This window comes from Tachysurus vachellii, chromosome 7 (assembly GCF_030014155.1).
Source record: "Tachysurus vachellii isolate PV-2020 chromosome 7, HZAU_Pvac_v1, whole genome shotgun sequence".
Lineage (NCBI taxonomy): Eukaryota > Metazoa > Chordata > Actinopteri > Siluriformes > Bagridae > Tachysurus > Tachysurus vachellii.
In genome coordinates, this window is record NC_083466.1 from 12,274,519 (window position 1) to 12,301,344 (window position 26,826).

The 26,826-nt window shown below is 35.9% G+C and overlaps 2 protein-coding genes across 2 annotated transcripts in view; both read right to left on the bottom strand.

Moving 5' to 3' along the window:
* Nucleotides 1-1,627: 1,627 nt before the first annotated feature.
* On the bottom strand, nt 1,628-11,783 carry etnppl (ethanolamine-phosphate phospho-lyase). The gene is made up of 13 exons (XM_060874368.1): nt 11,621-11,783; nt 10,927-11,045; nt 10,509-10,668; nt 9,301-9,375; nt 8,866-8,959; nt 7,694-7,810; nt 6,995-7,077; nt 6,008-6,233; nt 5,694-5,848; nt 4,514-4,603; nt 3,998-4,128; nt 3,815-3,885; nt 1,628-3,656 (listed from the first exon to the last, which is right to left on the bottom strand). The coding sequence occupies exons 1-13, from the start codon at nt 11,755-11,757 to the stop codon at nt 3,573-3,575; spliced, it is 1,542 nt and encodes a 513-aa protein (XP_060730351.1). The 5' UTR covers nt 11,758-11,783; the 3' UTR covers nt 1,628-3,572.
* Nucleotides 11,784-15,434: 3,651 nt separating this feature from the next.
* Nucleotides 15,435-26,826, bottom strand: part of LOC132847952 (collagen alpha-1(XXV) chain) — a 134,400-nt gene continuing 123,008 nt past the window's right edge. Inside the window, exons 22-37 of the mRNA XM_060873456.1 lie at nt 26,153-26,230; nt 25,849-25,872; nt 23,962-24,006; nt 23,761-23,805; nt 23,542-23,622; nt 23,133-23,195; nt 22,976-23,026; nt 22,645-22,671; nt 22,209-22,289; nt 21,818-21,853; nt 21,228-21,281; nt 19,549-19,602; nt 19,369-19,395; nt 16,714-16,791; nt 15,640-15,678; nt 15,435-15,456 (exon numbers count right to left, since the gene is read on the bottom strand). Of these exons, the coding sequence (XP_060729439.1) occupies nt 15,454-15,456; nt 15,640-15,678; nt 16,714-16,791; nt 19,369-19,395; nt 19,549-19,602; nt 21,228-21,281; nt 21,818-21,853; nt 22,209-22,289; nt 22,645-22,671; nt 22,976-23,026; nt 23,133-23,195; nt 23,542-23,622; nt 23,761-23,805; nt 23,962-24,006; nt 25,849-25,872; nt 26,153-26,230 (786 nt within the window). The 3' untranslated portion in view covers nt 15,435-15,453. The remainder of the gene's footprint in view (nt 15,457-15,639; nt 15,679-16,713; nt 16,792-19,368; nt 19,396-19,548; nt 19,603-21,227; nt 21,282-21,817; nt 21,854-22,208; nt 22,290-22,644; nt 22,672-22,975; nt 23,027-23,132; nt 23,196-23,541; nt 23,623-23,760; nt 23,806-23,961; nt 24,007-25,848; nt 25,873-26,152; nt 26,231-26,826) is intronic.

Here is a 26,826-nt window from a genome sequence, read left to right on the forward strand (position 1 = left end):
ACGTTCCCGCATTCCTGTGTATGAGGTTTAAGGTAAACCCCTCTGAGCTCTTATTTTCATACATGGACAGAGACATTTGTAGGCTCCAAAGATTTCCAAGCTTCTTTTTCTGTTTCAAAATTAGTGCTGATTTGAGCACAGTTAATAAATCAGAATTGTAGTAGCTGGACCTCATATAATCTCTTGAAATCTTATTGTGCACCTAATTTGCATGCAATTAATTGGCCTGAAATGATTTTCACTGAAGCTGATTTCAAGGGTGCAGTGTAAAGGCTGAGTTTATAGATAGAGATGTGCTTTTTTACTTCAATTTGACATCCGACAATTTCTTATTATTATTAATGATGATGATGATACGAGTTGGTGCAGTGGTGTAGTTGCTAGTGACGTGGTATCACTCAAATAAAATACTCCTGGGATTGTAAACCACTTTGAACAACCGTTGCTTTTTATTCCAGCTGTGTGGTGTGCACAGAAGGTAGCTTTTTAACTACAGAGCACCAGGTTTAATAATAATCTAGGGTTACTCTGTCTGTGGAGTTTCTCTCTGTGTCCACGTGGATCCCCTCTGGGTTCTCTGGTTTTCTCCCACCTTCCATTAAATGCTTGTCGTTGGACTGAATAGGATGAATTGCCCCTAAGCGTGTAAGCGTGTTGTCCTGCGATGCACTATCGTGACTCACAGACAGAGTTTTTGGGATAGGCTCCTGATTCAACAGGCTCCCGATCAAGTTAGTGAAAGTGAGTAACTGAATGAATTTGCACAAATATTGCCAGAAAATGTTTACGTTTTGCGACCAGCCGTGAGTTTCATCGTACGAATATGACACGACGATGTTGAATGTCTTCGGTTGAATATGTGCAAACGTAGATCTTGAATTCTATTAATTTCTCTTTCACTTGACTTTCAAAAACATATTTTTTGACAAGTGACCACGTTGATATATAAAATGCTGCACATCTCGAACACTAGAGGGCAACATTACAGGATTTACTTACTTATTTTTTTGTACAATGTTTAAAACACACCGCAGGGAGCCTGTAGCCTATGCCAGGGGATTCAGCACAGGACAGGAGACACCCTAGAGAAGGCACACACACATGCATGGGATGTTGATCAGAAGATCAGGATTCAATCTGCTACTGTTGGGCCCTTGAGCAAGGCTCTTAACCCTCTCCAGGGCAGGTGTATCATGACTGACCCTGTGCTCTGACACCAACTTTTAAAGTTGGGATATTCAAAGAAAGTATTTCACTATGCAGTAATGTATATGTGACAAAATAAAGGCTTCTCTCTCTGTTTTCTCTTGAAGTTGCCAGTTAGACTGCAAATATCCCTGTATTCATTGGCCTTTAGAAGGAAACCCCCAAAGCTCAGAGAGAACATGCAAACTCTGTGCAGGAGGGAATCAAACCTCCAACCCTGGAGCTGTGAGGCAAATGCGCTAACCACTAAGTCACTGTGTTTCCAGTATATACACTATATACTCTTTCTATTTTATGTATTGCAGATGATTACAGATAGTTTTAATTTTATTCTAAATGACTAGTAACTGACGTACTATTCAGAATGACTAGAACTATGTCTACTCCTATACAGCTTTAACAATAATCTGATGATAAGAAATATTTGACACATTTGCCTTTATTGAAGATTTTGTTCTTAATCACATTACAAAATAACACACATAATACGTAACACTGGTCATACAACATCATCATCTTGCCCAAAATTAGAATAAGAATGCAAAGGAACAAAGGAAATATTTTCGACTTATATTTTCAAGTGCTAATGAAGTGCTGAGGTAAAGTCAACGTGTTTTTCTGTGATTGGACTTCATGCGTGACATTTTAAGGTTTGTTCTACTCCATTACAGCTGGACAGGCCAGTGTTTCACAAGCTGTTCTGATCATATGAGGTCATGCTGAAAGTGGCTGAGTGCACTCCCTTCAGTGTGTCTTCATACCAACAGCTTACGCACCAGCGGCCTCGTTCAGCAAGTGCATGCGGAGGAGCACACGCTTGCCTAATACATCAGGATAATGTTTGCATGTAAAAGAACAACGTGAACTTTGCACAATCACCAAGGTCGCATTTAAGCACATTTTTTCCCTACATTTTTCCAATAAAACAAAATGTATAGAAATGAACAAGTCCTTCATTGCTGACATGAGCATCTGATTCAGTCTTTACGTCACACATTATTTTATGATTTTTTTAAAAAATGTGGTTAAAATTATTATTGCACTTTGAATACTGTACATGATTGAAAACCCTCTAAATTCAACCTGCTTTAGAATTATTAAACATTTAATTATTAAACATTATATATAATGCTACCGTCACTTTTAGATCATGAGGCATATTATATATCCATTAAAACATGGAAATTAATGTCAAAAGAATAAGCTTGAGCCTATGTAGTATTAACTCATAATTAATACATTAAAAAAGAGAGAGCTGTCCAAACTCAAAATATCAGGTGTATCTCAATCCTTTTCTTAGTTCAGAAGGTCAGGGCACTGATCAGGGTGATCATTGGCCAATTTAAGGGATGTCTCAATTGCAAAATCCTTCCAGTGCACTGTAATATTCACTCCCTAAAAAATCCCATAATGCACCACACACACACACACACAAAAAAAAAAAACAACAGTGAGTATTGATGCTCAATTTGTTCCCTTAGAGGAAATGGCGTCATCAGCCAACGTCTGTAAAAAAAAATCTAAGTAGCTTGTTATTGGTGTTGTAGCTTTTAAATTATTATTACATTAGTGATTTTTATCTTTAGTTGGGGTCCTGTATACGGGTTGTTTTAACGAGTGACCCTGCTTGAAGTATTATGACACATGATTATTCATAACAAATTTTAAACAACATAAAAAAATGATTTCATAGATATCTGTTCTGCCTGTTGTTTATAAATGCCAGTGGTGACATTTCACAACATGATTATGCAGTCATTTCGCCAGAAATCAAGTCATCAATGACCCAATGTGTGCTGAACTCAGGGTTTCACTAGTGCTCAAACTCATGTACATGACATATGGATCTAAGGAGCTGTTGAGCAGATGGAGATGCACTCACAGTGAATAACATTTTTATGGAATTACTGCAGCATTGTATAACGTTACTGCTGTAGCTGTGGCATTCAAGATGTTATTCATAAATGAACACATAGATTCTTTCAAGAATTCAGTTAAGGTTTTCCGGCATAGCTACTTATTAGCTCCAGTAATGTTTTGTGCCCTGTTCTGTGTTTCTCTGCTCTCTCATCTTCTGAAAATTTTTGCATTGCTCATGATTTATTCCATCATATCTCATCATATTAAATACCTTAATTACCGTCAAGTCTCTTAACAAGGCTCACACATTTGCTATTGCTTTTTGTGAAAAATTATTCTTCTTTCCAGCTCACTCCTTTTAAGTCACTCCTTCTCACTGTTAACTCTTGGTCTGTAGCAATGACTAAATATCATTCAGTAAATTCATTTGCAGGTGTAGTCAGAAATAAAGGCTCTTAAGCTAACTGTGTTCTGCTCTCAGTGTCAGGTGAAAGGAAAACATTTGTTCATGTTCTTCGTCGTTTGTTAGTTTTAGTTATGTGACAGTTAACACCAGAAGGAACTCCATGGCCATTTTCCCCAACTGACTCCTGTGGATAAAAGAAATTTCAATTAATTTATTAGTGCTTCTGGTTTACAGTAAAAAAAAAAATTCTATTATTTTTCCTTCAAATTCTATAAAATGGCAACGTCTAATATGATTAGCTAGCAGTAGATTACTGTGTAGAAAAGGTTATTTTCCACTCACCTTGCGCTTGTTTTGTGCATTTAGATGGTCTGTAGTGTCTGGCATACGGAGGCCCAGAGCATTCTCAAGGTCTTAAAGTATAACCATAAAAGTATTAAATAGGAGTATACTGTTGTGAACAGTTGAGAGAGATCAAGACAAAAATATCTATATATAAAATATATATTTGTCTACCATTATTACCTGTCAGAATCTGGTCGATTTTTGCAACTGCTAAGTCAGCATCCTCTCTGGAGAAGCACAGTGGTGGTTTAAACTTCAAGACATTTCGGTGTGGTCCATCAGCACTTAGTAAAACCCGCTGATCCTTCAGTCTGCGGGAAGGTCACAATGTTCATGTTAGTTTTAATGTGATGTTTCTGGGCTCTATTACTTTTAACAATACTTTTGTATGTTCCAGTATTCATGCAGTTGTTTGGTGAGTTTAACAGAAATAAAGCTTTTAGATGTGGACTTATCAGTCTTTTCTGCCAATGGCCAGTGTGGCTGCAGGGTTTCATTCCATCAAACAGGCTGACTGGAGCTACACCTGATGATTACTGTTACGAAAATTGCTTGAAGATTTTGCTTAAAACCAGGTTTGAATCAGGAGTAGCTCCAGCTTGGTTGAAATGAAACTTGCAGCCAGACTTACCCTTTGCAGATAAGACTGAAGACCACTTGCTTTAGGGTGTTTAGGTAACTGTCAACAGTTTTTACCTATATATGACATCCTGAGCTTCAGCTGTTGCAGGAGTTCTTTTAAGTCGATCTTTCACCAACTCCACCCCAACAAAAAGGCCACAACCTCTGTAAAATACACAGCTTCCATATTTCACTTAGACATTTGACTTGGAAACTATATAACAATGCCTGTCTGGGACCTTGCATTTCATACAAAATGCACAATCCATATTCCAGCTAAGTTCGGAGGTGAAATACTTTTAGTGAATTTAAAGATCCAAACCAGGTGTGGCAAACCTGTTCAGCATAATGAGGGACAAAAAAAAGCCACAAAACAGATGTGCAAAGAAAAGTGTCTTTCATTCAAAAGTAATGCCAGAACACCGGTATGGCTCAAGATCTTGAAAATGTTTTTTCAGCTGAATTGTTAATGTCGGTTAATATTCTCTCTTTAGTGGTGTGCCATGATGTCTCTAACATTTGTTTTCCGGGTAAAAAATATAACACTATCACTGTGCTACTTTCTAAAAATTCCCCTACATTGTACGCCTAGCTAGAGGGAGCAGTGTTGCAAGATATGATGCTAATGCGAATGTCTCTGAATGCTTGGTAAATATTTGGAAAAAGCCGAGTTTGCTGCTCTTTACCGTGTTTACCTTAACAGTGACTTTGGGAAATGAGACAGTGAACAGTTTCCCATTCCTTCAACAAAAAATACACATCCTCCCATGCAGATATAAATGTTCTGTGCACTTCCCTGACTCTTCCGTAAAACCATGATGACTCACACTAACGAACTTTACTAGTCAACCAGGTATCATTAGCTCAAGTTTACCCAAAGCCAAGCTTTTGTTGACTTGGGCAAAAAGCTATGTAAAAAAAAATACATTAAAAAAATCTAAATTGTATTCAACAGAAGCATTTAAATGCATTTCAAAATTACAAAAATTTTGAATGTAACAATTAATAGTTAATAAATAAATAAGCAGGTAAATAGCCAAAGGTTCACCAACTCTGTCCTAGACAATATCAATGCACATGATTTGATTGGATATTAAGAAAAAATAGGTTTCATATAGTTATGTTGGTGAAGTTGCTGAAAGTTTCACAATTGAGCAGTTATTTACTGAGATGAATATCAAAATAAGAAAATTCTAAATTTGAAAAATATGAACAATAGACTGAAAGCAATAGGAAGAAATCATTTTAAAAAGACCTGATGTCTCCCACTAAGAGATGTCTCTCTTTCAGTGTCTCAAGTATGTTCATCAGGTATCTCCCTACTCGCAGGGCATTGCCTTGGAGATCCTCCTTCTCAATCACATCTAATACAGCTAGCCCAATAGCACAGGATACAGGATTGCCAGCAAACTGAGGGATACATAAAGATAGATTCTTCAGTCAGGTTAACAGTCAGGTTGTCCAGTCTATTAAAAAAAAACATTATAAAAGCACCACTATCATACCTTCTTGTATTAAAAGTATCGTTCTAATACTGAAAATGATTCAATGTGTAGCTCTGGTTCTCACTGTGTTAAAGTACTCCATTCCAGATGACATGAAGGCTTCAGCCACCGCTCTAGTGGTCACCACACAGGACATTGGGTGTCCATTCCCAATCGGTTTGCCCATAGTGACAATATCAGGTATAAAGTCTTCCCCTTGCAGCTGGAAAGCCCAAAAACGGGTGCCTACCCTTCCAAAGCCGACCTGGACCTCATCAGCAATGAAGACGCCCCCAGCCTTTCTCACGTGTCTGTGGAAAGAATGATTGTGTTGTTCACCATTACAAATACAGAGTTGTGTCTGAGCTTACTCTTTTAGTTTAAATTCTTTTATGGACATGTTGGTCTATTTTCACTTCAGTTTACTACATTATCCACAATACCTTTCCATTACTTAATGACACTAGAATTATCTCTCTCTTCATCTCTACCTAATGACACTGATGCATCAGCACTTTATTCCTTTAGTCTCTCCAGGCCTCAAGTCTATTTTATAACTCAAAATTCAGGAAACTTGCAATCTCCACTACTTCTATGTTGGATTTCTGATTAATACGCCATTGTTATAATTTCTGACAAATAGTGAGTGAGGATAAAAGATCTTGCTCTATTCCTTGTAGAAGCTAACAGTGGAACATGGTATAGCTGTACTCACAAGTTCTTTCAGAAATATTGAGACTACAGCACGGACCAAGGAAATAAGGATCATCTAACCACACTCCAAATATTTCAATAAAAATTAAATGTGTTTTTTCATGGTTTTACTTTGCTATGTACACAGAAATGGGTTAAGAAGATTATTAGTTTATAAAAGCCATATAACAAAATGATAACATAGCCAGCAAAATAGTTATAAATCATCCTCACTATAATATATAACAGAGATCTGGCAGGAGTATTAATTCACAAGAACAATTATTACAATTTGTATCCAAACCTAAAGCGAGACAGCAATCCGTTTATGTATTTTGCTAATAAAACACACTTTATTTGGTTGACTGCTGGTACATACTGTGCCACTTTCTGGAAGTAGCCCACTGGAGGAATGACCTGCCCTCCACAACTCTGCAGTGACTCAGCAATGAAAGCAGCAATCTACACAAGAGAAAACCACGTAAGACCCCAAACCCCCAGTTGCAGCAAGTGCAAAGTGGTTTCATGCCCCATCTATTAATCTCATTTCAGAAGTCCTCTTTTATTTTGTTTGTTTTAAAAGATGGAAAAGTAACTGAAGGCAAAAAGCACTGTAACAAATTGAGCAGGAAAAATACATTTAAAGATCATATACAAAGGTCACTTCTTTAAAAAGCCTGAAATAAACAGCCAATTTCCTTCTCTTTAAGTGAGAGCCCTGTCCATTAAACTCTGTCTTCATTCCATCATAAGAGGTCTGACATTCACCTATCATGTCAGTCTCTAGCAACAGACATTGACTTTCCTGTCACAGAGGACCATTGAAGGGTCAATTAAAGGCCAAGTGCAAATCAGTGACATCTTATGACTATGTAAATCCTGTAAAGAAAACTTAAAAGTGGCAGGTGGAGAAAGTGATTAGAAGAAAGTCAAATAACAATGAAAACCACACATAGAAATCGTCTGTGTGAGGAGGTGAAAGACCATTCAGCTGAATTTACCTTCAGTTAATCAATGAAATAATCCATAATCCATTAGTTTTCAATCTACTCTTGAGGTATTGTTTTATTGACCATACCTTATGTCCTTTTGCATGAACTTTTTCTATGATGTCTTTAACATCATCTGAATAAGCAGTAGCAGGGTCTGTGTGATCTTCCCTGTATTTCCCTCTGTAGATGTCTGGACTAGGAGCCTAATAAAACAGAGATGAGAAATGGAGATGAGAGATATTTCTTATAAGACTTCAAAGGAGAGATTTTCAATTTTTTTTATTCTTTGGGGGGAAATAAAAAGGGCAAAGATGTGATTTTACAATGTACAAAATCTATAAACGTATAAAAATGTATAAAATGTTTTATATTCAAGAAGATTTTTTAAAATTAAAAATTGTACAAATTGTACATAATACATTATATGCATTACAATATACAGTTTGATGAAATTATATTAATAAATTGCTTAATAATTGTTACAATACCCTGTGAGTTCACTAAATATGTATGTAACTTTTTATGTACAAATAATGTAATATTTAAACCCTGAAAACAAGCAAAATCAAAATTAAACAACTAAACAGTTCCAGTAAAAAAATTTATATCTAATTTGCTGCTTTCAATCAGAGTTTGTAAATGCTTTAAAATATTTCTCAGAATAGCATATCGAATATTTTATCACAGTTTTAACATCCTTTTATTTTTAACCGAGAACAGAAGGTCGTTTTATTCGAGAAATTTTCAGATAAACTCCATTTAGAAAGTGAAGAACCCTTTTGACAAACACCTTTATACCATTAAATGTAAGCTACCATTAAGTTCAGACCAGTTGCTGTATGTAGTTCCCTGTAACACTGTGCTGTCACTGTGAACCTGCTAGAGACGAGTATCTCTATTTCAAAAAATACAGAAATAGAATAAACCACAAGGAGTCTCAGGTTCTAATTCATTCTGTTAACACACTAACTAAATGTGCTGAAATACAGTATAATGTGCAGTGAATGGGAAATCCTCTCATGCACCCATGGTTATCTCCTGCTAATATTGCTGAGTTATAAAGCTGGAACATGTGGTTAGTATGATAACGTAATAGTAAACTGTATACTCTGTGAGCCAAGCAAGGAAGTCACACAAGGAAAAGAGCAAAAGGTCAGTCGAGGATGAAGAGATTAATGAGTTGTTGAATTCATGTTCGTGTGGATGCATGTGTAAGTTTGTGTTTTTCACTGTGTTTGAGGGTTTTTTCAGCACTCACCACATGCACATATTGGTTTTGCTCACACTCTCCCAGCTGGTGAAACTTGTATGGACTGATATCAATAAGTGATGACACATGACCATGATAGGCACTGCAGGAAGATCACAGTGAACAGGAGCTTATGAAATAACTCAATAAATTAAATACTTTAAGGTGGAATGAGCTGCTTCTAAGAATTATCTTATGATATTTTTTTCACACAAAAATATAAGAGATTTAAAACCTAGCTTTAAGGTTTCTAGGCACAAATACGTAAAACTATCATTATACAGTATATCATTATGACTAATAGCTGAGACACAGTTTGTCTGTGGTCATCAGCAGACAGATAGCACTTGGTAGAGTTAATGTGTAAGCTGACAGCTCAGCATTTCTACGAACCTGGTTACTCTTTGCGTATGTAGAGAGAAAAACAGACAGATATTGGCTTACTTGTCCAGCGTGATGATGTCTTTGTGGCCGGTGTACTGCCAAGCCAATCTTAAGGCCAAGTCATTGGCCTCAGAGCTAAGGGTCAAGGAGAAATAAAGTACACCAAAATAATTACAAATGTGTCTTTCATTCAGACTGTATAAGATTATTTAATAATATAAGAGGATTTGTCTTACAACCAGTACTACTACTTAAAAAGCTAGTCTTAGAGTATTCAGAGATACTGAATATTCAGCATTGGCTTTAAGAGTTTTTCATATGACACAATGACAAATCATTCACTCTGCTCTTACTGAGAAGTGATTACTTCCTCTGGTGTGAAAACTCCTTAATAATTTCCTAGCCAATTTCTTCCATGCTTTACAATGATTTATAAAAAACGCTTTGTTAAATATATATTTTTTTTTACAGTAATCCATTTACCTCCTGTTAGACACACAGCTGTGCTACACTATAACCACCTTAACTCATCTAAAACATAACTTTAGCTTAGTATACCAGAATGACAAGTATGAATAACGTCAACCAATTTTACTGCATATGAATACAATATTGTGCATTTATTCTGTTATTCTTAGGAACAGTTAATTTGATTTAATGTTTCTAGTTATGCATTTTTATCCAAGGTCCTAAATGTAATGGTTGTAGCCGATCAGTCTATTAAACAGTACTGGAGAGCACATGGAAACTGTACTGGTTCAATATTTCTTGTCCACTTTATAACCTGTACATGGTTACAGTATCGTGTTTAGCTGTCTCAGAGGCTTAATACACTGGTACAGTGATTGGCTGGCACAGTGCTTCGTTTGGTCTTTCGTTCCACAGAGTCTATTTTTGTAAGAACGCAGTCTGGACTTTTGATCTCTCCCAGCACATGTATATGTTCTAAGAAGTGGCTGATACTTGAACCCTAAATGATTAGAATTTCTGTGGCCAAAGTCATTTACAAATTGAAAACAGAATTGCTTGTACATGTACGTACTCTGAACGTTGATCTGTGACAACACTACACAATAAACAGATTCACAGAACATTCACAGGTTATATTAGTACAATTGAGCAAACAAGATCTGTTTTTTGTCTCTTGGGAAATGCTACCTCTGTGCTTCCTGACCATATGTGGGGAATGGATATTCAGCATGTTGAAAAGCTGCATTCTCATAAAACAATCTCATGATTCTTCTGGCATAGCAGGTGAACAAACTTACCCTGAATTGGTAAAGTAGCAGACTGAGAGCTGTTCCGGCAGTGTGGCTTGGAGGCGTTGTGCGTATTGGACAAGATTGTCATGGAGGAAACGTGAGTTAGTGTTCAAAAGCTCCATCTGCTTTGCTCCAGCTTGGACGACTTCTGGGTGACTGTGACCCACTAAGGCAGACAAAAACAGAGCTTAAAGATTCAGGCTAATATTTCCACCACTGATCAAAGAAAAGTCTGAAATAAAGAATACACACTTAGAGTGTTAAATGCCCCATCTTTTTCCTGATTTTATTTATTTTTTAATTTTTCTTGTACAAATACTCCTGGTCTTTGCAAATATTATTAAGCTGGAATGTGGAAATGGCTTTAACATGTGACAGAGAATGCAGGACAAAGTAAGTACATTGCCTTATGCATGTACTGTACCGTGGGCGACGTTGTTGATGCAATCTAGGTACTGCTCGCCTTTTTCGTTGTACATGTACTGACCCCTGGCTCGTACAATCTTGATGGGGTCATGGCTGAAGAAAACCTTGCAGGACGGACTAAACGGAAGAAAATCAAGTTCAAGATTAAATGTTCTTTATTTGTCACATACATGTAAAATACATAACATACATGTGGTATAATGAAACAGAACCAACATTAAACTATTTAAGGACATAACACATAATATAACCAAAATATAATGAACTATATAATAAACATATAGTACATCGAAGAATTAGAATGGGAATTTTTATTTTAATGAAGTAGACTGCATCAATACCATTCAACCTACTTTCCAAACAGTAAAACAGAAAGTAGAATAAAAACAATAATAAATAAAGGAGAACTAAAATGTTTATATTAAACTTTAAAAAAAAGTAAATTATTGTATTGTATTGTATTGAACTGTGGAGGTTTAAACAGACTGTATAAGAAAAGCCTTAAAAAGTGATCACTTGTTTTATATAACAAACTTTTTTTTTTTAAAGTTTAATATAAACATTTTAGTTCTCCTTTATTTATTATTGTTTTTATTCTACTTTACTTGAAAAAAATACAATACACCACAATACAATACGTCGCATCATAATTTACTCCAGAAAACAAACCCACATTAAAGCTTCATCCTTACCCAATGTGTTGCTTTCTCAGATCGATGGTTTTCTGCTTACTAAAAATTTCAGTTGCCATTGCAGAGGCTCGGAGAATGAAGAGAAAGCAGCAGCTTGCACTGAGTGGAATAGAGAGACAGAGAGAGAGAGAGCTCATTAGTAGTTAGGACAGAGGAACGACTCCTTATAGTGACTCAATTGGGAGAATCGATTCTCCAGCACGAACGATTCAAAAGCCGACACTCTTTCTATAAGGCTTAATATCTTTACTGATATTGATACAGGTGTAATAGACTACAAAAAAAATGTAAATTAGTATAGAAGTCAAACCCGTAGACAGCTCCTCTGTTTTCGGGAAGCTTGTTTGCGTGGTGCAAATAGTGAGTCGGGTGAAAAGTTCAGTGTAACGTATAGCACGAATGACTCGACTCAGTAGCTTGTGTCGTAACGCCGGTACTAACAGCGTGTTGGGTGACACTGGGTCAGCGTTCTGTGTGCTATTATAGTTCATTGAACTTCAGTCACTTCACGACCTGCTTATGAAAAGTGAATAAATGAATACATTTTTAAGTCTTTTCAAAAATTAAGAAGAAACAAAAGCTCTGCTGCAGATTTGGAGAAGTTTATTTGGCTCAACAGCACTGTCACATAAAACGTACTTGAAATGAATTGAGCCTTTTATGGACACTCATTAACAACATGAGGCAATTAAAGAAATTAGAAAATGAACATTTTTTTCTTTTAAATCAGGAAATCAATAATTAGTAAAAGTCAACAGAAAGAGAGAGAGAGAGAGAGAGAGAGAGAGAGAGAGAGAGAGAGAGAGAGAGAGAGAGAGAGAGAGATGGGGAGAGAAAGAAAGAGAAAGAGTTTGTAAGAGAGAGAGAGACAGAGAGTGAGAGTGCGAGCGAGCGAGAGAGAGAGAGAGAGAGAGAGAGAGAGAGAGAGAGAGAGAGAGAGAGAAAGAGACAAAGAGAGCGAGCCATAGAGAGACAGAGAGAGAGAGAGAAAGAGAGAGAGAGAGAATTAGCTTGCACATCCATTCAAACACGTGATGGCAGACAGAAGGTGGTTCTGCAAGTGGAACTGAAGTATGTCTGTAAAATTTGATTCTCCCAGACCCCTTATCATATGCATTATTTACCAGAAACCAATCAACACATCATCATAACATGTATCTCATCTCACGTGTTTCTCATATTTAAAAGTAAAACAACAAACAAACAAACAAAAATCAATTAAATTATTGCCTAGTGCTTTCTGGAAAAAGTAAATAATGTAGAAAATACTAGACAAAACTGTAGACACAAAAAAAAGTCAATTCAAAAGTAACCATTTATGAAAAGTGGAATTTTCAAGACATATTATTACAAGTAAATAAACAACAATTACAATAAATTGTATGTATTTAAACAGCACCAATGTTAAAATGTATAGAAAGTGTTTTATGCAAATATTGAAAGAAATAAAGTTAACAGAAGATGAATTTGGCTCTCGCGTTCTCAAAAACGTAGTGTAAAATGACAGCTCAATAAAAGAATTTGACATATCTGAATCAAAGTAAAGAAAATATGCCTGGCCCCACACTAAGCCTTCTTCACATCCTTATCATACTCTTGGAAAATGTTAGAATCACCAGTACTAATGTACAAGTGATTAAAATAACTCTTATAACTTACAATAAATGAGTGTAATTGACATTTGTATTCATTTACTGAATATGATTCACAAATCAAAACATACTGTACAAGAAAATTATAAATTGCACTTTTGTCTATTGAGCAAATATTTAACCCACACACAGAGTCCATTATACATATAATTATTCTACATTCGATGAACAATAAGTATGAGAAAGAGTGGGGCTATATTACACACCGCCTGTAAATATTGCATGTGACATTTTTTACTTATCAGCCCCCCCTGATTTTTACTTAAAGTATGAATAACAGCAAGACCGAAGTGACTGTTTAACATACGACTGAAAGTTAGCAGCCCAACATAAACTGTGCTGCAGTGTGGTGTAAAGCAACCATGGTAACCAACGCTCTCCAAGATGCAAATAAGAAGTTTTGAAGCGTTTGAAGCATACTGAAGCATTACATCCGTTCAGATTGCTTCACATTTCAGTGCAGAACTCCACCGTACATGAATAATACTGTAAGGTAAAAAGACCTTCAAAGCTACCTCATGTTACAAGGAATGCCTCTGTTTTCCAGCAATATGCTTTAAGTATAAAACAAACATCGCATTACTTTAAAGTATAAAGGCTAATGCAAATGTTTCAGTTAGCTTGAATATAAACTGTATATACAAATACACAAACAAAACAAATTGCCCAACAGACCTTTCAGAAATGCCAATACATACGCAGTCAAAGGCAACTGCTGTGTATATTCGACTGTCATCACATGGCTAAATCAATACTACAGGACTGCAGGGCTGCATTTCTCAGAAACTTTGCAACAGCTCTGGAATGTTATAGCACATAATACTGATGACGAACAACATGCTGCCCCTTGTTTGCTGAAACTTTGACTGGATTGTAAAAGTTGCAAAACATGTTCTTAAATGGTGTTGGGAGTGATGACCAACAGGCCTGCTAGTTTCAGAGAAAAAAAACATACACTCCGTAAAAGTTTATAGGGGCAAGGAACATTATTTCGTTTAAACTTTGACATGCATGAAGATCAGTTATATTAAAACGATAAAAATACTACAAAGAAAGAAAAACCTGTATTTCTGTGTCACTGGCCGCTTGTGACATATATGAATTTTATATATATTTTTTTTCAATAAAAAAATGCCATATTGTATATTATGGAATTCATCATTCTGTGAAATTTTGTGTCAAAACAAAAATGTAAATGTTAAGGGAATGACCATAACTAAATAACTGAATAACAAAGGATGTGAGCCACTATATACTGTATAAAGTAATACAGACATGTCATTCCTGATGATGGGAAAGGTGTTGGAAATCTCCATCCTTTTGCATACACTCACTGCAATAAAGTGCATTTAGGTTGGAGTTTCTGATCTGCCATCTAACCCAGGATTAGATGAAGACAGTGCTGCAGCTTCTTCTTTCTTCCACTCATCCTGTGATTACAGTTCATTGTTCATTCCAGTAATTCACGACGATCGAGGAGTGAAATCCTGAAGTGCTGAACTGCCCTCTTAACAATAAATGAAATCTAACAATCTTATTCAACCTCCACTTAAATGACTCGCTCACGCCACCAGCCATGGTGTGACTCCCTTGAGAAGATAACAAAAAAGTAAATAAAACGTCAGGGCCAAATATTCCTTATTAGACAAAGTAAGACCAGCCAGTTAGTGCTCTGCAGAAGCCATAGCATTTTGATTGTAGCACAATGTGATATTTACATGCTTATTTTAGGATGTGTGGACAGTCTTTAGTCTTTTGAGCTGGTAGTATGACATGATGGGATAATAGATATTTAGATCGTGAGCAAGTCCTGATCTCTCCGTCGCCTCCTCTTTCTCTTCCACTTTTGCCTTGTGCCTCATTAGTCCATTTCCGTATCCACTCTAATCCCAAGGACCATGCAAAACTGTCCTTGTATTCAAGAGTCTCTTCATGGATCACACACACGATATAAACTCCACAATGTTTTATGGGAATGTGACACACACCGCCATGACAGCAAAAGGGTGAGTAGAAGCAGCTGGGTGTGGTGAGGCTCATGATCTTTTTCACTTTTACCCCACAGTGTACACACATTTATATTAAGATCCATTTATGTTCTTCTTCACAATTCAAAATACAAACTATAAATACAATAATGAAGCATTATTTACAAATTCCATGCGGGTTGAGTTAGATTGTTCACTGTAAGAGAATAAAAAATGGACATTGTAAGAAACGAGACACAATCAATGGCTCACAGTTAATATCACACACTGTTATTCAGGTGTGCATTTTAAACCTCATGCAGTTTTACCTCAGCAGGGCAACACACAGTGTATTAATATTGTTCTTAGATTTCTAGAACTATAGAGTTTTGACACTTACCTTTTGCCAGCAACCAGGCATTGGTAATCCGTCTGGCCCCTATATTGCAAAGGGATAAGAAAATGAAACAGTAAGTGTTTTTACTTTTCTTAAGTTAATTAATAATAAGAAATAATTTTACACAACATTTATGTTTAGTTATTTTCTAGTTTTCCAAAACTTTGAAAACGTTTTCTTTTCCAAAGGACACACAAACAAATGCATGCAAAAAGAAAAATAAGATGCGATATTCACACATATCACCACATTTATATACGAACACATGTAAACTCAACCCTTTAAAACATCTATCTATATGCTGCCTGATAATATTTGAAAAATTATGCATTTGGCAACAAAGTGCCCTTAAAGTAAGAAGAAAATAAAATCCATTAACCTACCCACATGCAAAAGCATATTTTTTATTTAATCAGTAGCCTCATTAAAGTTTACAAAGGAGACAAAAAACAATGGTGTGGGAGGAGCCATGGGCCGAATATATCTTTGTTTCTGCTGTGGCCAACTGGAACAGGTAGAGGTTTAGTAGGAATAAGAAAACTAGGTCCATGCTGCTACTACGTTATATGGTGCAGGTTAGTCATTGTTCTATGTCTAACATTCTGTTTAAAAGGAATTTATACCATTTAATCCACATGTCAAGGAAAGGATCTCAATAGAAAGGGTTATGTTCATGATTAGGAAGTCACCAATGACATTCTATATGGCTGACACTATAAATATAATACTGTGTATCTTGGGTTTGCTTACGTTTTTTGTTATTGAGAAGCAAAACTATCACTAATAGTGTAAGCAGATCTGATAGTAAATGCTGTGCAGCTAATTATGAATGCAATGCACAAAAGCAAGCAGTTAAGTATGTGACAAGTAGCACATGCACGGTATGCATCAGATGGATGAGTGACAGAGTAAATTTTCTAAGATTTTCCCATTCAAATCATAAGCCAGCCACGCATGTTGAAGAATAGGCTGACAGCTTTGACATTATGAAATGAATGCATGTGGGAGCCACGCCATAGTGAGGATACAGAGAATGGTGGCATGCACAGGAGAGGATAGGAAAAGAGGATACTGTACCAATTGGCACGGGGCATCCAGCCCATCCAGACCAGGTTGGCCTGGCTCGCCCTTTTCACCCTTAAAGCCCCGGAAACCCTGTGTCATAGAAACGGAACTGGGAGTGTTACTGGGATAGAGGCTGCAGGCGCCCTTCCGGCCTCTCACTGTGAGGGCTCGGCACAGGGCAGAGAGGAGTGGCCTTGGCATTGGCTGGCAACCACTTTTACCCATCATTCCATTTCCATTTCCATCTATAGTGTGTAATGCCAGACAGACCTGATCCAGACATTTTGCATACCTAAACACTGTGGTAGATAATATGAAAAGCAAGACACCACTAGACGTTTAAACACACACTGCTGGGTTATTCGGGTTGCCAGATTGTGCAAAGGACCACCTCTCCCTGAGGGATTCAACTGCCCTAGGTCACGGGGAGGTTTTCCAGCCCTCAGCTGGCACATACCAATGGGCAGGGTGCATCTAATCCAGGGGCACCCTGTTCTCCTTTCTCCCCCTTAGGCCCTTTTTTGCCCTTCTTTCCCTTCTCCCCCTGTGGACATAATAGTTTGGTCAGCTGGAGAATTTTCTTTCAAAGTAAATGATTACAGGTCATTTACTGTGTATATATAACATTTAGGTCAGTTTTATTAATGTGTTTGAAAAATTATATATATTGATAAAGGAAAGGTAACATTTATGGGGAAAATGTAGGTAAGCCTGCAAACCCACACACAGTTGGTCTGCATTCAGCTTAATTCAAAATGAGTTTCATGTCAGTAAGGGTAGCGCTATCATCCAGTAAATGAAAGGACGTTAGATAGGGATAGGATATCAGAAAGGAGCAACCAGGGAGGCTACATCTGCAGGTGAAGGGAGAAGGAATGATGAGTCTCAGAGGCCAAAAGGGTAGAGAAAGTGTGGAAAAAGACCCCAAGATCCCAAAAAGCACATCTTATCTACACATAAAATTGCAAAAAAAAAAAAAAAACAAACAAACAAACAAACAAAAAAAACCTGTATCCCTTTCTTCAAGTCCTTTACCTTATGGTAAAAAAGAACATTGTTATATTATATAAATAAACATGGACAACAACCTGCTCCATGATTATATTTTAAGTAGTGATGATGGATATTTGTTTTGGGTCTGAATTATAGAGTTTAATGAACAAAAAGATGAATATGGAGTTTCATGAATTTAATGCTCGTGAAGTTGGAATAATTCCTAGGACTTATACACTCACCGTCCACTTTATTCTGTCTATAAGGAAGGGATACGGTTTTCCTAAAATTGTTTGGCTGTGTATAAAATGTCATATGATTATATGATTATACACAAACAGCAGTGATTAAAAATGTCATTATCTACACATCATGTCATGAAATCTGACTGTATTGAAAAAATGGCACTATTTCTTACGTTACTTATGTTATCCGTAACTTACCATATTTCATAACACTAGTTACTTATGTATATAAGAAAAGGTCAAATAAACAATAGTCATATAAGTTATAAGTAAACTTCTTCATATTGTACCAGTTGTCAGGAACCTTCTTTATCACCATTAACTTTTATGCACTACAGTAAAGAAACTGATAAAAAGAATGTCAATTTTAATATGAAGTACAATGTATATATCATATTTGTTGCGTATTATTGTCAGTGAAGAATGTCTAGCACATTCCATGACATTTAAACACATAAAGTAGCCCAGTGTCAGTCAGAGGATAAAAAGCTGAGTTAGGTAGAAGTAATTTAGCAGTGAAATGATCAGCATGCATGAGAGAAATGAGAGGGCAAACTATAGGAAATGCAGATTCAAAATTCAGCAGCTATTCCTGTTGTCAATGGACGATCTCTGAAATATTGTTTTTTTTGGAAAGGACTAGCTTTAATCAAAACTAAACTCAGTATATGTTTTTTTGTTTGTTTTTTTTAAGTTGTCAGGTGATTATGTGGTGATAAAGCGGTGTGAAAATGATGTGAAAATGAAATGTTGTATGGTAAAATTTTATCAAGTATATTTTGATTAACATTCAGCACGCTCTCAAGTTTCCTTTCACTGTCCAAAAATGTTGTAAGTGGATTAGCTATACTAAATGTCACAACCAGTGTGTATTCCTGCCTCACATCCAGTGTTCCTGTGTATAGACTCTGGATCCCTGTGACCCTGAACTGGACAAAGCGGCTACTAAAGAAGAATGAATAAATCGAGAGCATGCTCCTAAAAGGGGATTAAAAGATTCATTTCCATTAAATATTCAATGTCCGTGCCGAGCATATGGCAAATAAAGAACACTGTATTACAATGCTTATACTACAATAATACATAAAAAAGTGTAAAGAATTGTAGTCGTGTGTAATACTGTTGCCAATATGCAGTCCTGTCCCTAAGATAAGCTTTCACATGGTCCATTGACATCAGATCTTCTAATTAAGCTTTGCTGAAAGATTCCCTGAGCAGACTTATCTATGTCATGGTCACCTTTTCTCCTCTTTCCCCCACGTCGCCTTTCTCTCCCCTTAAGCCTGGTAACCCCTGCAAAATACAACTTTAAATAATTACACATGCCTTGAGGCCTAACTACTGAGGGCTGCATAACTTGAGTGACAAATTGCTTTTAGGAAACCATCAGCAAAAAATGTCTCAGCAGTAATGTGGACTCTTAACTCACATCCAAGCCAGGTGTCCCAGCGGCACCCTGAGGGGAAAATAATTTCACAAAATTAAAATCTAACAAAATATTATTTATTTAACAAAATACTATATAACAAAATACTATTATTTATAATTCATATCATTACTAACATTAGTAGCTTGACTGAGTATTCCTAAAATTTTTAAATTGACTTACAGGCAATCCATATGGTCCTCTTGGTCCAGGTTCACCTGTAACCCCCTTTTCACCCTGTGACAAGTAAATATATAACATTTAACAAAGGAAATGAATTATCATTATTATATTCTTTATCATAAATGGACAACTCTTTGGACAGTCATTGATTCTATTTTAATTCTATTGCAAAAGTGATATCTTAGCAAGTTAATATATATATATATAAATATCTGAAACATAGGGAAATTTCCTAAATCAAAGCACTCAAAAGGATCAGTAATCATATTTCTAGTAGTTTTTACTAATTCCCAGCTTGAATTTGTCTCATCTTATCTTCAGATAATTCTGCTAAATGGATCAGAAGATTATGTATGTAACCCTAGTTCTACTAAGCAAATGAATGGCTGGGCAGTTACGTTCAGAATAATTGGAAAAACTGTTTGCTTATTTCCTGAAGTTTTTAGTCATTTCAAAGCTTATGACAATGACCATGACCCCAAATGTATAGCTTGTAAATTGTCTTGTCAAGCTGATTAGCCTGCGGTGGCTTGGTGTTCCTTATAAATAATGAAGATGCTCATATATAAAGTAAGGCACATGTAAAGAAATGCTGTAAAGCAAATATGCCTTAATTTAACTTAAATCTTTCTACATAAAAATACAATATCAAGAACAGTAAACAGTAACACATTAAAGTAAACTCTTTGCTTTTTAAAGATTCACATGAAGTCTCAGGTACAGTTTTATAAGGGAATTTTTCTAAGCATCTTGGACAATCTGCCACTTTGTCACATTGCATCTGTTTTTTATCGGCAAAATCTGATAGCCTTCAGGCATTATTTTGTCGGGAAGGTGGTCTATAGTGTTATATTTGAATTTCTTTGTTTTCAAAAATACATTGTTGGAAAAAGTTGGAAGTCATTTTTTACTGACATAATAATGCAGAAGCCATAAAATAACCATCTAAGACAGCAGGGTGCCTAAAACTTGCAGTGCATTGCTTTATTGATAATAAAAATCACTGAAGTAATAATAATGCTCCTTATTGAGGATGAGAATTACTCAAAATCATCATGGAGCACATGAGATAAGAGAAACATTCAATTCACTGATTACGATGATGCTTTAATGATGCTGCTTCACAAATGTCTACAATTTGTCTACATGTCACAAATGTTGCCATGGAAGCTAACCAGAGAATTTAAAATTTTAGTAGAACAAGCAGAATTAAGGAAGTACAATGTAGAATAAGGAGAGTAGAGAAAGCAAGTGACATTATTAAAAATGTCAGAACAAAATATTCAAAGCAAAAATATTTATATGGCACAAATATGTGCAAATGATATATGACAAAAATATGACATATGATTTACCAGGATTTTAGGGAAATTAAGGTGAGAAATCTTATTAAATGCTAATATCCTTGCTAGGTTAGAAAACTTTAGATAATATGAGCTATAAGTTCACTATAATTTATTTGTGTTTTTCCTCAAACTTGCCACAGACAATACAATCTAATAGCAAATACATTGCATAGCTATGCAATGAAGTCAATTTCTTTGGTTTAGCTTAACTTAACCCTTTAACTTAAGGGTTTTGTATGGCAAACTGATTAGTAATTAAATAATAAACAAACTAACATACTAACAACATAAATTGTGATTTGGTACCAGGGCATGCATTCTCATTAAACTTACTCTATCTCCTTTAGGACCAGCAGGACCAGGAGCACCAACTGGGCCATCTGTACCCTACAAAAGACATATTGAATGCACTGCAATATTTATTCATTCACAGTTTTCTGTAATGAATGAAAACACAATGGATTTTCTTGTCCACGGGCCAAAATGTACGCAACACTTTAAAGAAATTTCTGTAATTATTTAAAAACCTTGCCGTGGATAATCATACTTTTGAATTCTTGGCATATATTTGCTTATTCACTTTTATTTCACATAGACCTGGTAATACCATGCATGTCAATTCCAACAGAACAAAGTGATAATGACAAATGGCAATATGTTAATAGACGACTGGGTGTTAATTCTGTGTTAATTTTACACTCATGAGCAGACAGACAGGGATCTTGTGGCCTTTTGGCCTTTTATTTATATAGCCTTATATATTTATATATATGGACTAAATTCTGAAAAGGGCAGTGAGACATTCTTAACTCTTAACTCCCCAGTCATACATATATTTTTCAAATATTTTTGCCCAGTTTGTCTTTTTGCATCCTAAAAGGAGAAGGCAGCTTGGGGATGAAGTTTGTTCATGTGAGACTCACCCTTATTCCTGGCTTGCCATCCAAGCCAGATGCTCCCTGTGAGTTTGTGGAGGTATGAGTGACATAAAGACATGGATTAGTACATGATGAACAGTGAGGTGGCCAAAAAAAACTGTCAACTGAGCTGTTAACACAGAACGGGAAGTACATACAGTATAGTAGAAGACCCAGAGAAGATGTTGGCACAGAAAAAGGACAGGGACAAAAAAGCAGGCAAGGTGGAAAGTAAAAGAAAAAACTAAGCAGGCATGTGAACCTTACACAGAAATCACAAGTAAGAAGAGAACCCGAAAATGGAGGAAAAGTGATGAAAGATCATCATCTAAAAGACTGGAGGGATTGGATTGTAGCATAAATATGACAGCATGCGTTGTTTATGGTGGCTACTTACAGGGAGGCCCAGGGGTCCACGGTCACCCTTGGGCCCGGGCTCCCCGCGTGCTCCTTTTAAACCAGGCAAACCTGCTTCCCCCTAAATGCAGAGGAGCAGCAGAGCTTGGTTTGGGGAAAGAAAGTATGACCTAAAGAGGTTACTAAGCTCCAGTTGTGATAGAGTTGAGTGGTATGATATTAGCTCTACCTCAGTTGTTATTTTTCGATGCTAGTGAATGGAAGGTTATGAATTCATATCCCATATATCTCATGTTGGACCTCTAGAGCCTTAGAGAAGCAGAACCTCTAAGTCTTCTTAAGTGGTTGGTGTGTATTATAAATAGCACAGTTATCAACATTTCATGAGAAAGTATTCTTACAATTTTAAATATTTATTCATGATTTATTAACCCTGGATTTATTGATTTTTTTATTGATTGCCATTTTTTACTTACCTTTTGTCCAGGGAATCCATGAGGGCCCTAAAAAATGCACCAGCAAGTAAAGTAATATGTAAACAAATAAACATGTAGATTCTTTTATGTTCTACAAGTCACACCTTACAATAATGTTTTAATGATTGGCCACATATGAAAAATCTATTTCTTTATTTGATACATTTCAAGACTGATATAGACTATGCTATCGAGTTCGACTATTGAATTGGATAATATTTATTATTATTCAATTGTGTGCAATAAGCAGATTCTTTTTATTTAATGCAAAAATGTAATATCAAAGAACAATCAGTGTAGTATTTACATAGCCATGGCCACAGAGACTTACCATTGGACCAGGTGGACCATGTGGACCAAGTGCCCCAGGAGGTCCTATGATCTGTAAACATGAGAAATTCATGTTCAAGTGCTATATGTGATGCAGTTATATATTACATAGTTGGCCATATTCTCCGGGTTTGAAAGCTAATGTATACTGAACTTACAGATGGTCCTTGAGGTCCAGGCAAGCCATTATCACCTTTTTCTCCTTTTTGACCATTGATACCCTACATACATCATCATCAAAAATTAATGATTTCAATTCCTTTATTCAATCACCTTGCTTTCATCACTTGCTTATACTGAATTTCATGTACATATGGTATGGTAATATTATATATATATATATATATATATATATATATATATATATATATATATATATATATATATATATATATATATATATATATATATAATATTACACACACATATATATGTGTATATATATACATGTGTACATATACATATATACATATATATATACATATACACATATATATGTGTATATATATATATATATATATATATATACACACACACACATGTATGATAAAAACATGTGACGCTTACGGGTAGACCGGGCAGACCCACAGATCCCTTATCGCCAGACATTCCTGGCATTCCCATGTCTCCTTTTGAACCCTTGTGACCCTGAGAAAAGTTTATATAAGTAGTAAAATAGCAAAATTATGATATACAGAGCAGATTTCATACAAAAAAAACAGATAAATTGTTTCTTTTACATTTTAAAAATTGATTAATTGAAACAGCCAATATTTATTTTCTTACCCTCTCTCCATCAAGCCCTGGAAGACCTGGAGGACCTTGAGCACCCTGTCAAAAGGATGTATAGTATTTTTAAGATCAACAGTCAAGCGTGTGTACCTTTGCCGTTTAACATTATGCTAAATAATTGCAATATGTCTAATATTTGTTTGTTTTATGTGATCTGTTTATGGGCATTTTGTAGGCATTTTTTTCTATTAGTACCTTAATGCCCTGTGGTCCAATTGGTCCAGGAGGCCCAGGGGGACCCTAACAATACACACACACACACACACACACACACACACACACACACACACACACACACACAAACACACACACACCATTTAACTCTACATCAGGAATCATCTTGTATTATACAGAGATATATTAAATAAGTAAGATTCCCAACTTACTGAGGAATGCCAGCCATAGATAACCTACATGCATCTATAACTGTCATGCCAAGGCTCCATTCATTGCAGCTGGTTTATCTGTACCAGTTAAAACCATTTAACTAAGTCTCTCATTAACGAGTAATGTAAAAATCCTTCCATGGTATCTATAGTAACTGTTAAATAACTTGACTTAAAAATCTGCAAAGAACCAATGTGTAGTAAAAGGAAACTCATTCGGGAGCAGCGGTAAAAATCTTAAGAGAAACTTGATAGGCTGGAAGTAATGTAGTGGAGTAGATTTAGAATAGTAGATGATACACTGATACACTAATGAACAATATATGCTCTGGCACAGCCACTGCTTCACTGCTTTTGTGGTCAATTAACACTCAGACCTGTGGTATAACTTCAACCTAATTACCAAATATCTGAACCATTTTTTCTTCCTTGCATACACAAACTGCTGGCCCATTAACTGCAATGCAGTATGATCATGTTCACTCTCCTAGTAAAAATAAGTATGACAATAGTAGTCAGGAAAACATCATCTTTAAAATCTTATAATAGCCATTTTCAAAGCCATACAGTATATCCACATTACCTCTAACACTAAGAATTCGATAAATCAGTCAAGGTTTTAAAAATAACTTCATAATGTTAATGTTGAAAAACAACATCAATGTTACATTTAGTCTCACAAACCTCAGAGAAATCCACAAAATACAGTAGAGAATTTTGGGGTTTTCAATTTTCATGAAGGTCACAAACTACGGAACAATAAATGAGTCATAAAGAAAAACAGGAAGAAACAGACACATGCCTGCCCTCTGTCTAACAGAACTGAAATGAATTGTAGCAAACAAATTTAATCATTTAAGTTTGGTTTGTATGTAGAGTATCTTTTCTTGTTCTGATTTTTTTCTAATTATGGGGAGGTAGTAGCCTAGTGGGTAAGGTGTTGGACTTACTAACCGGAAGGCTGCGTGTTCAATTCCCAGGTCCACCAAGCTGCCAATGCTGGGCCCCTGAGCAAGGCCCTTAACCCTCAATTGCTCAGGTGTATAAAAATGAGGTAAAAATTTAAGTTGCTTTGGATAAGGGTGTCTGCCAAATGCCATAATGTAATTAATATTAGACACATCTGCATACTAAATAAGTAGGAAGAATAAAGTCTATTATTTCTAAATGGCAATATAAAGGCATATTATATGCTGTAATTTCTTATATAATTTGTCAGTCTTTAAGGAAATAGCTATACATTATACATTAGCTAATATTTTAACTAATACCAAAAATGTATAGATTGTAAAGGTATAAAATATATAAGTGAAGCAACATTGTAATATTAACTGTCTTTGGAAGAGTAAAAACTCCCCAAACCAAGTACAATGAATGGGGTCCTATCCTCTTGTAAGGGTTAGAGGGGTCAATGTCTTCCTCCATTATTGCAAAACCTTTGTGTTGATTTTACAAAAGCCCTCTGCACTCTTCCACAATGTGTCAGTCTAGTTTCCCAACCATGCTCGTTATGACACTCAACGAGAAACTATGTTATAAAGGACATATGACATTAGTCCCTGAGACATACGTCTTTAGTCAGTAACGGCATCAAGGTGAGGTGTATTATTAGCAGAGGAGGACATTTACAGGGACAGAATTCAGTCCATGCAGGGCAAAGTACAGCACGAACACAGACAAGACGGAGATTTATTACCGTCACTGTAATAGTGGTTATCTTCTGTAGGCAGAAAGGAGGCAGTGAAAAGTGATTAGATTAGGTGAAGTGAGAAGATAAGAGTATGTCGCCTCTCCTTACTGACATTTGTAGGTGCATGCAAATAATATAACAAATTACCAATGAATAGGTAACAATTGTCATATAGCATAATATCAAATATGATACTAATATATACTAAAAACATAATTATTATTCTGACATAGAAGAACAAAAGGCATACTGTAGAAAACCTAACAGTCTTTTACTGTGTCTCAGGAAAAAGAAACTTGTGTGTTCTGACCTGAAGCGCTTCTCGGATGTTTCCATTGTAGTCAATTATTTCAGTTGTGCCCTGATCACCTTTCTCTCCAGCTGGACCCTTTAATAAAGATATTTAATTTCCCATTATTTAATGAATGTAACAGGCTTTAGAAGATAAACTGACCAAATACAAACAAGAATACCAGAAAGGTAACGCGTTTTCCAAAATGTCTTTTCCAAATATTTTAATTAGATTTAATTAAGTGATGCATACACAATATGACTAAAGGTTTGTAAACACCTGACCATCACACTTGTGTTTATTGATCATCCCAATCCAGGATGTTTGCTGTTATAACAACATCCACTTTTCAGAAAAGCCTCTCCATTAGATTTGGGAGCATGGCTGTGGGGATTTGTTTATTCAGCCCCAAGCGAATTAGTGAGATCGGACACTGATGTTAGGTGAGGAAGCCTGGTGTGTAGTATGTCTTCCAGTTCATCCCAAATGTGCTCAGTGGGGTGCTCAGGGCTCTGTGCAGGACACTCGAGTTCTTACACACCAAGCTTGGCAAACCATGTTGACATGGAGCTCACTTTGCGCATAAGAGCATTGGCAAGCTGGAACATTTTTGCTAGTTCCAGTTAAGAGAAATTGTTATGCTACATCATATGATGACATTCTAGTCCATTGTGCCCTTTAGGTTTTGTGGC

Coding starts and splice junctions, on each gene's coding strand:
- etnppl (XM_060874368.1), bottom strand. CDS start 11,757: ATGAGCTCTCTCTCTCTCTGTCTCTCTATTCCACTCAGTGCAAGCTGC. Junction 7,811..8,865: donor AAAACCAATATGTGCATGTG/GTGAGTGCTGAA, acceptor CTGTTTTATTAG/GCTCCTAGTCCAGACATCTA. Junction 4,604..5,693: donor CTCTTAGTGGGAGACATCAG/GTCTTTTTAAAA, acceptor TGTATTTTACAG/AGGTTGTGGCCTTTTTGTTG.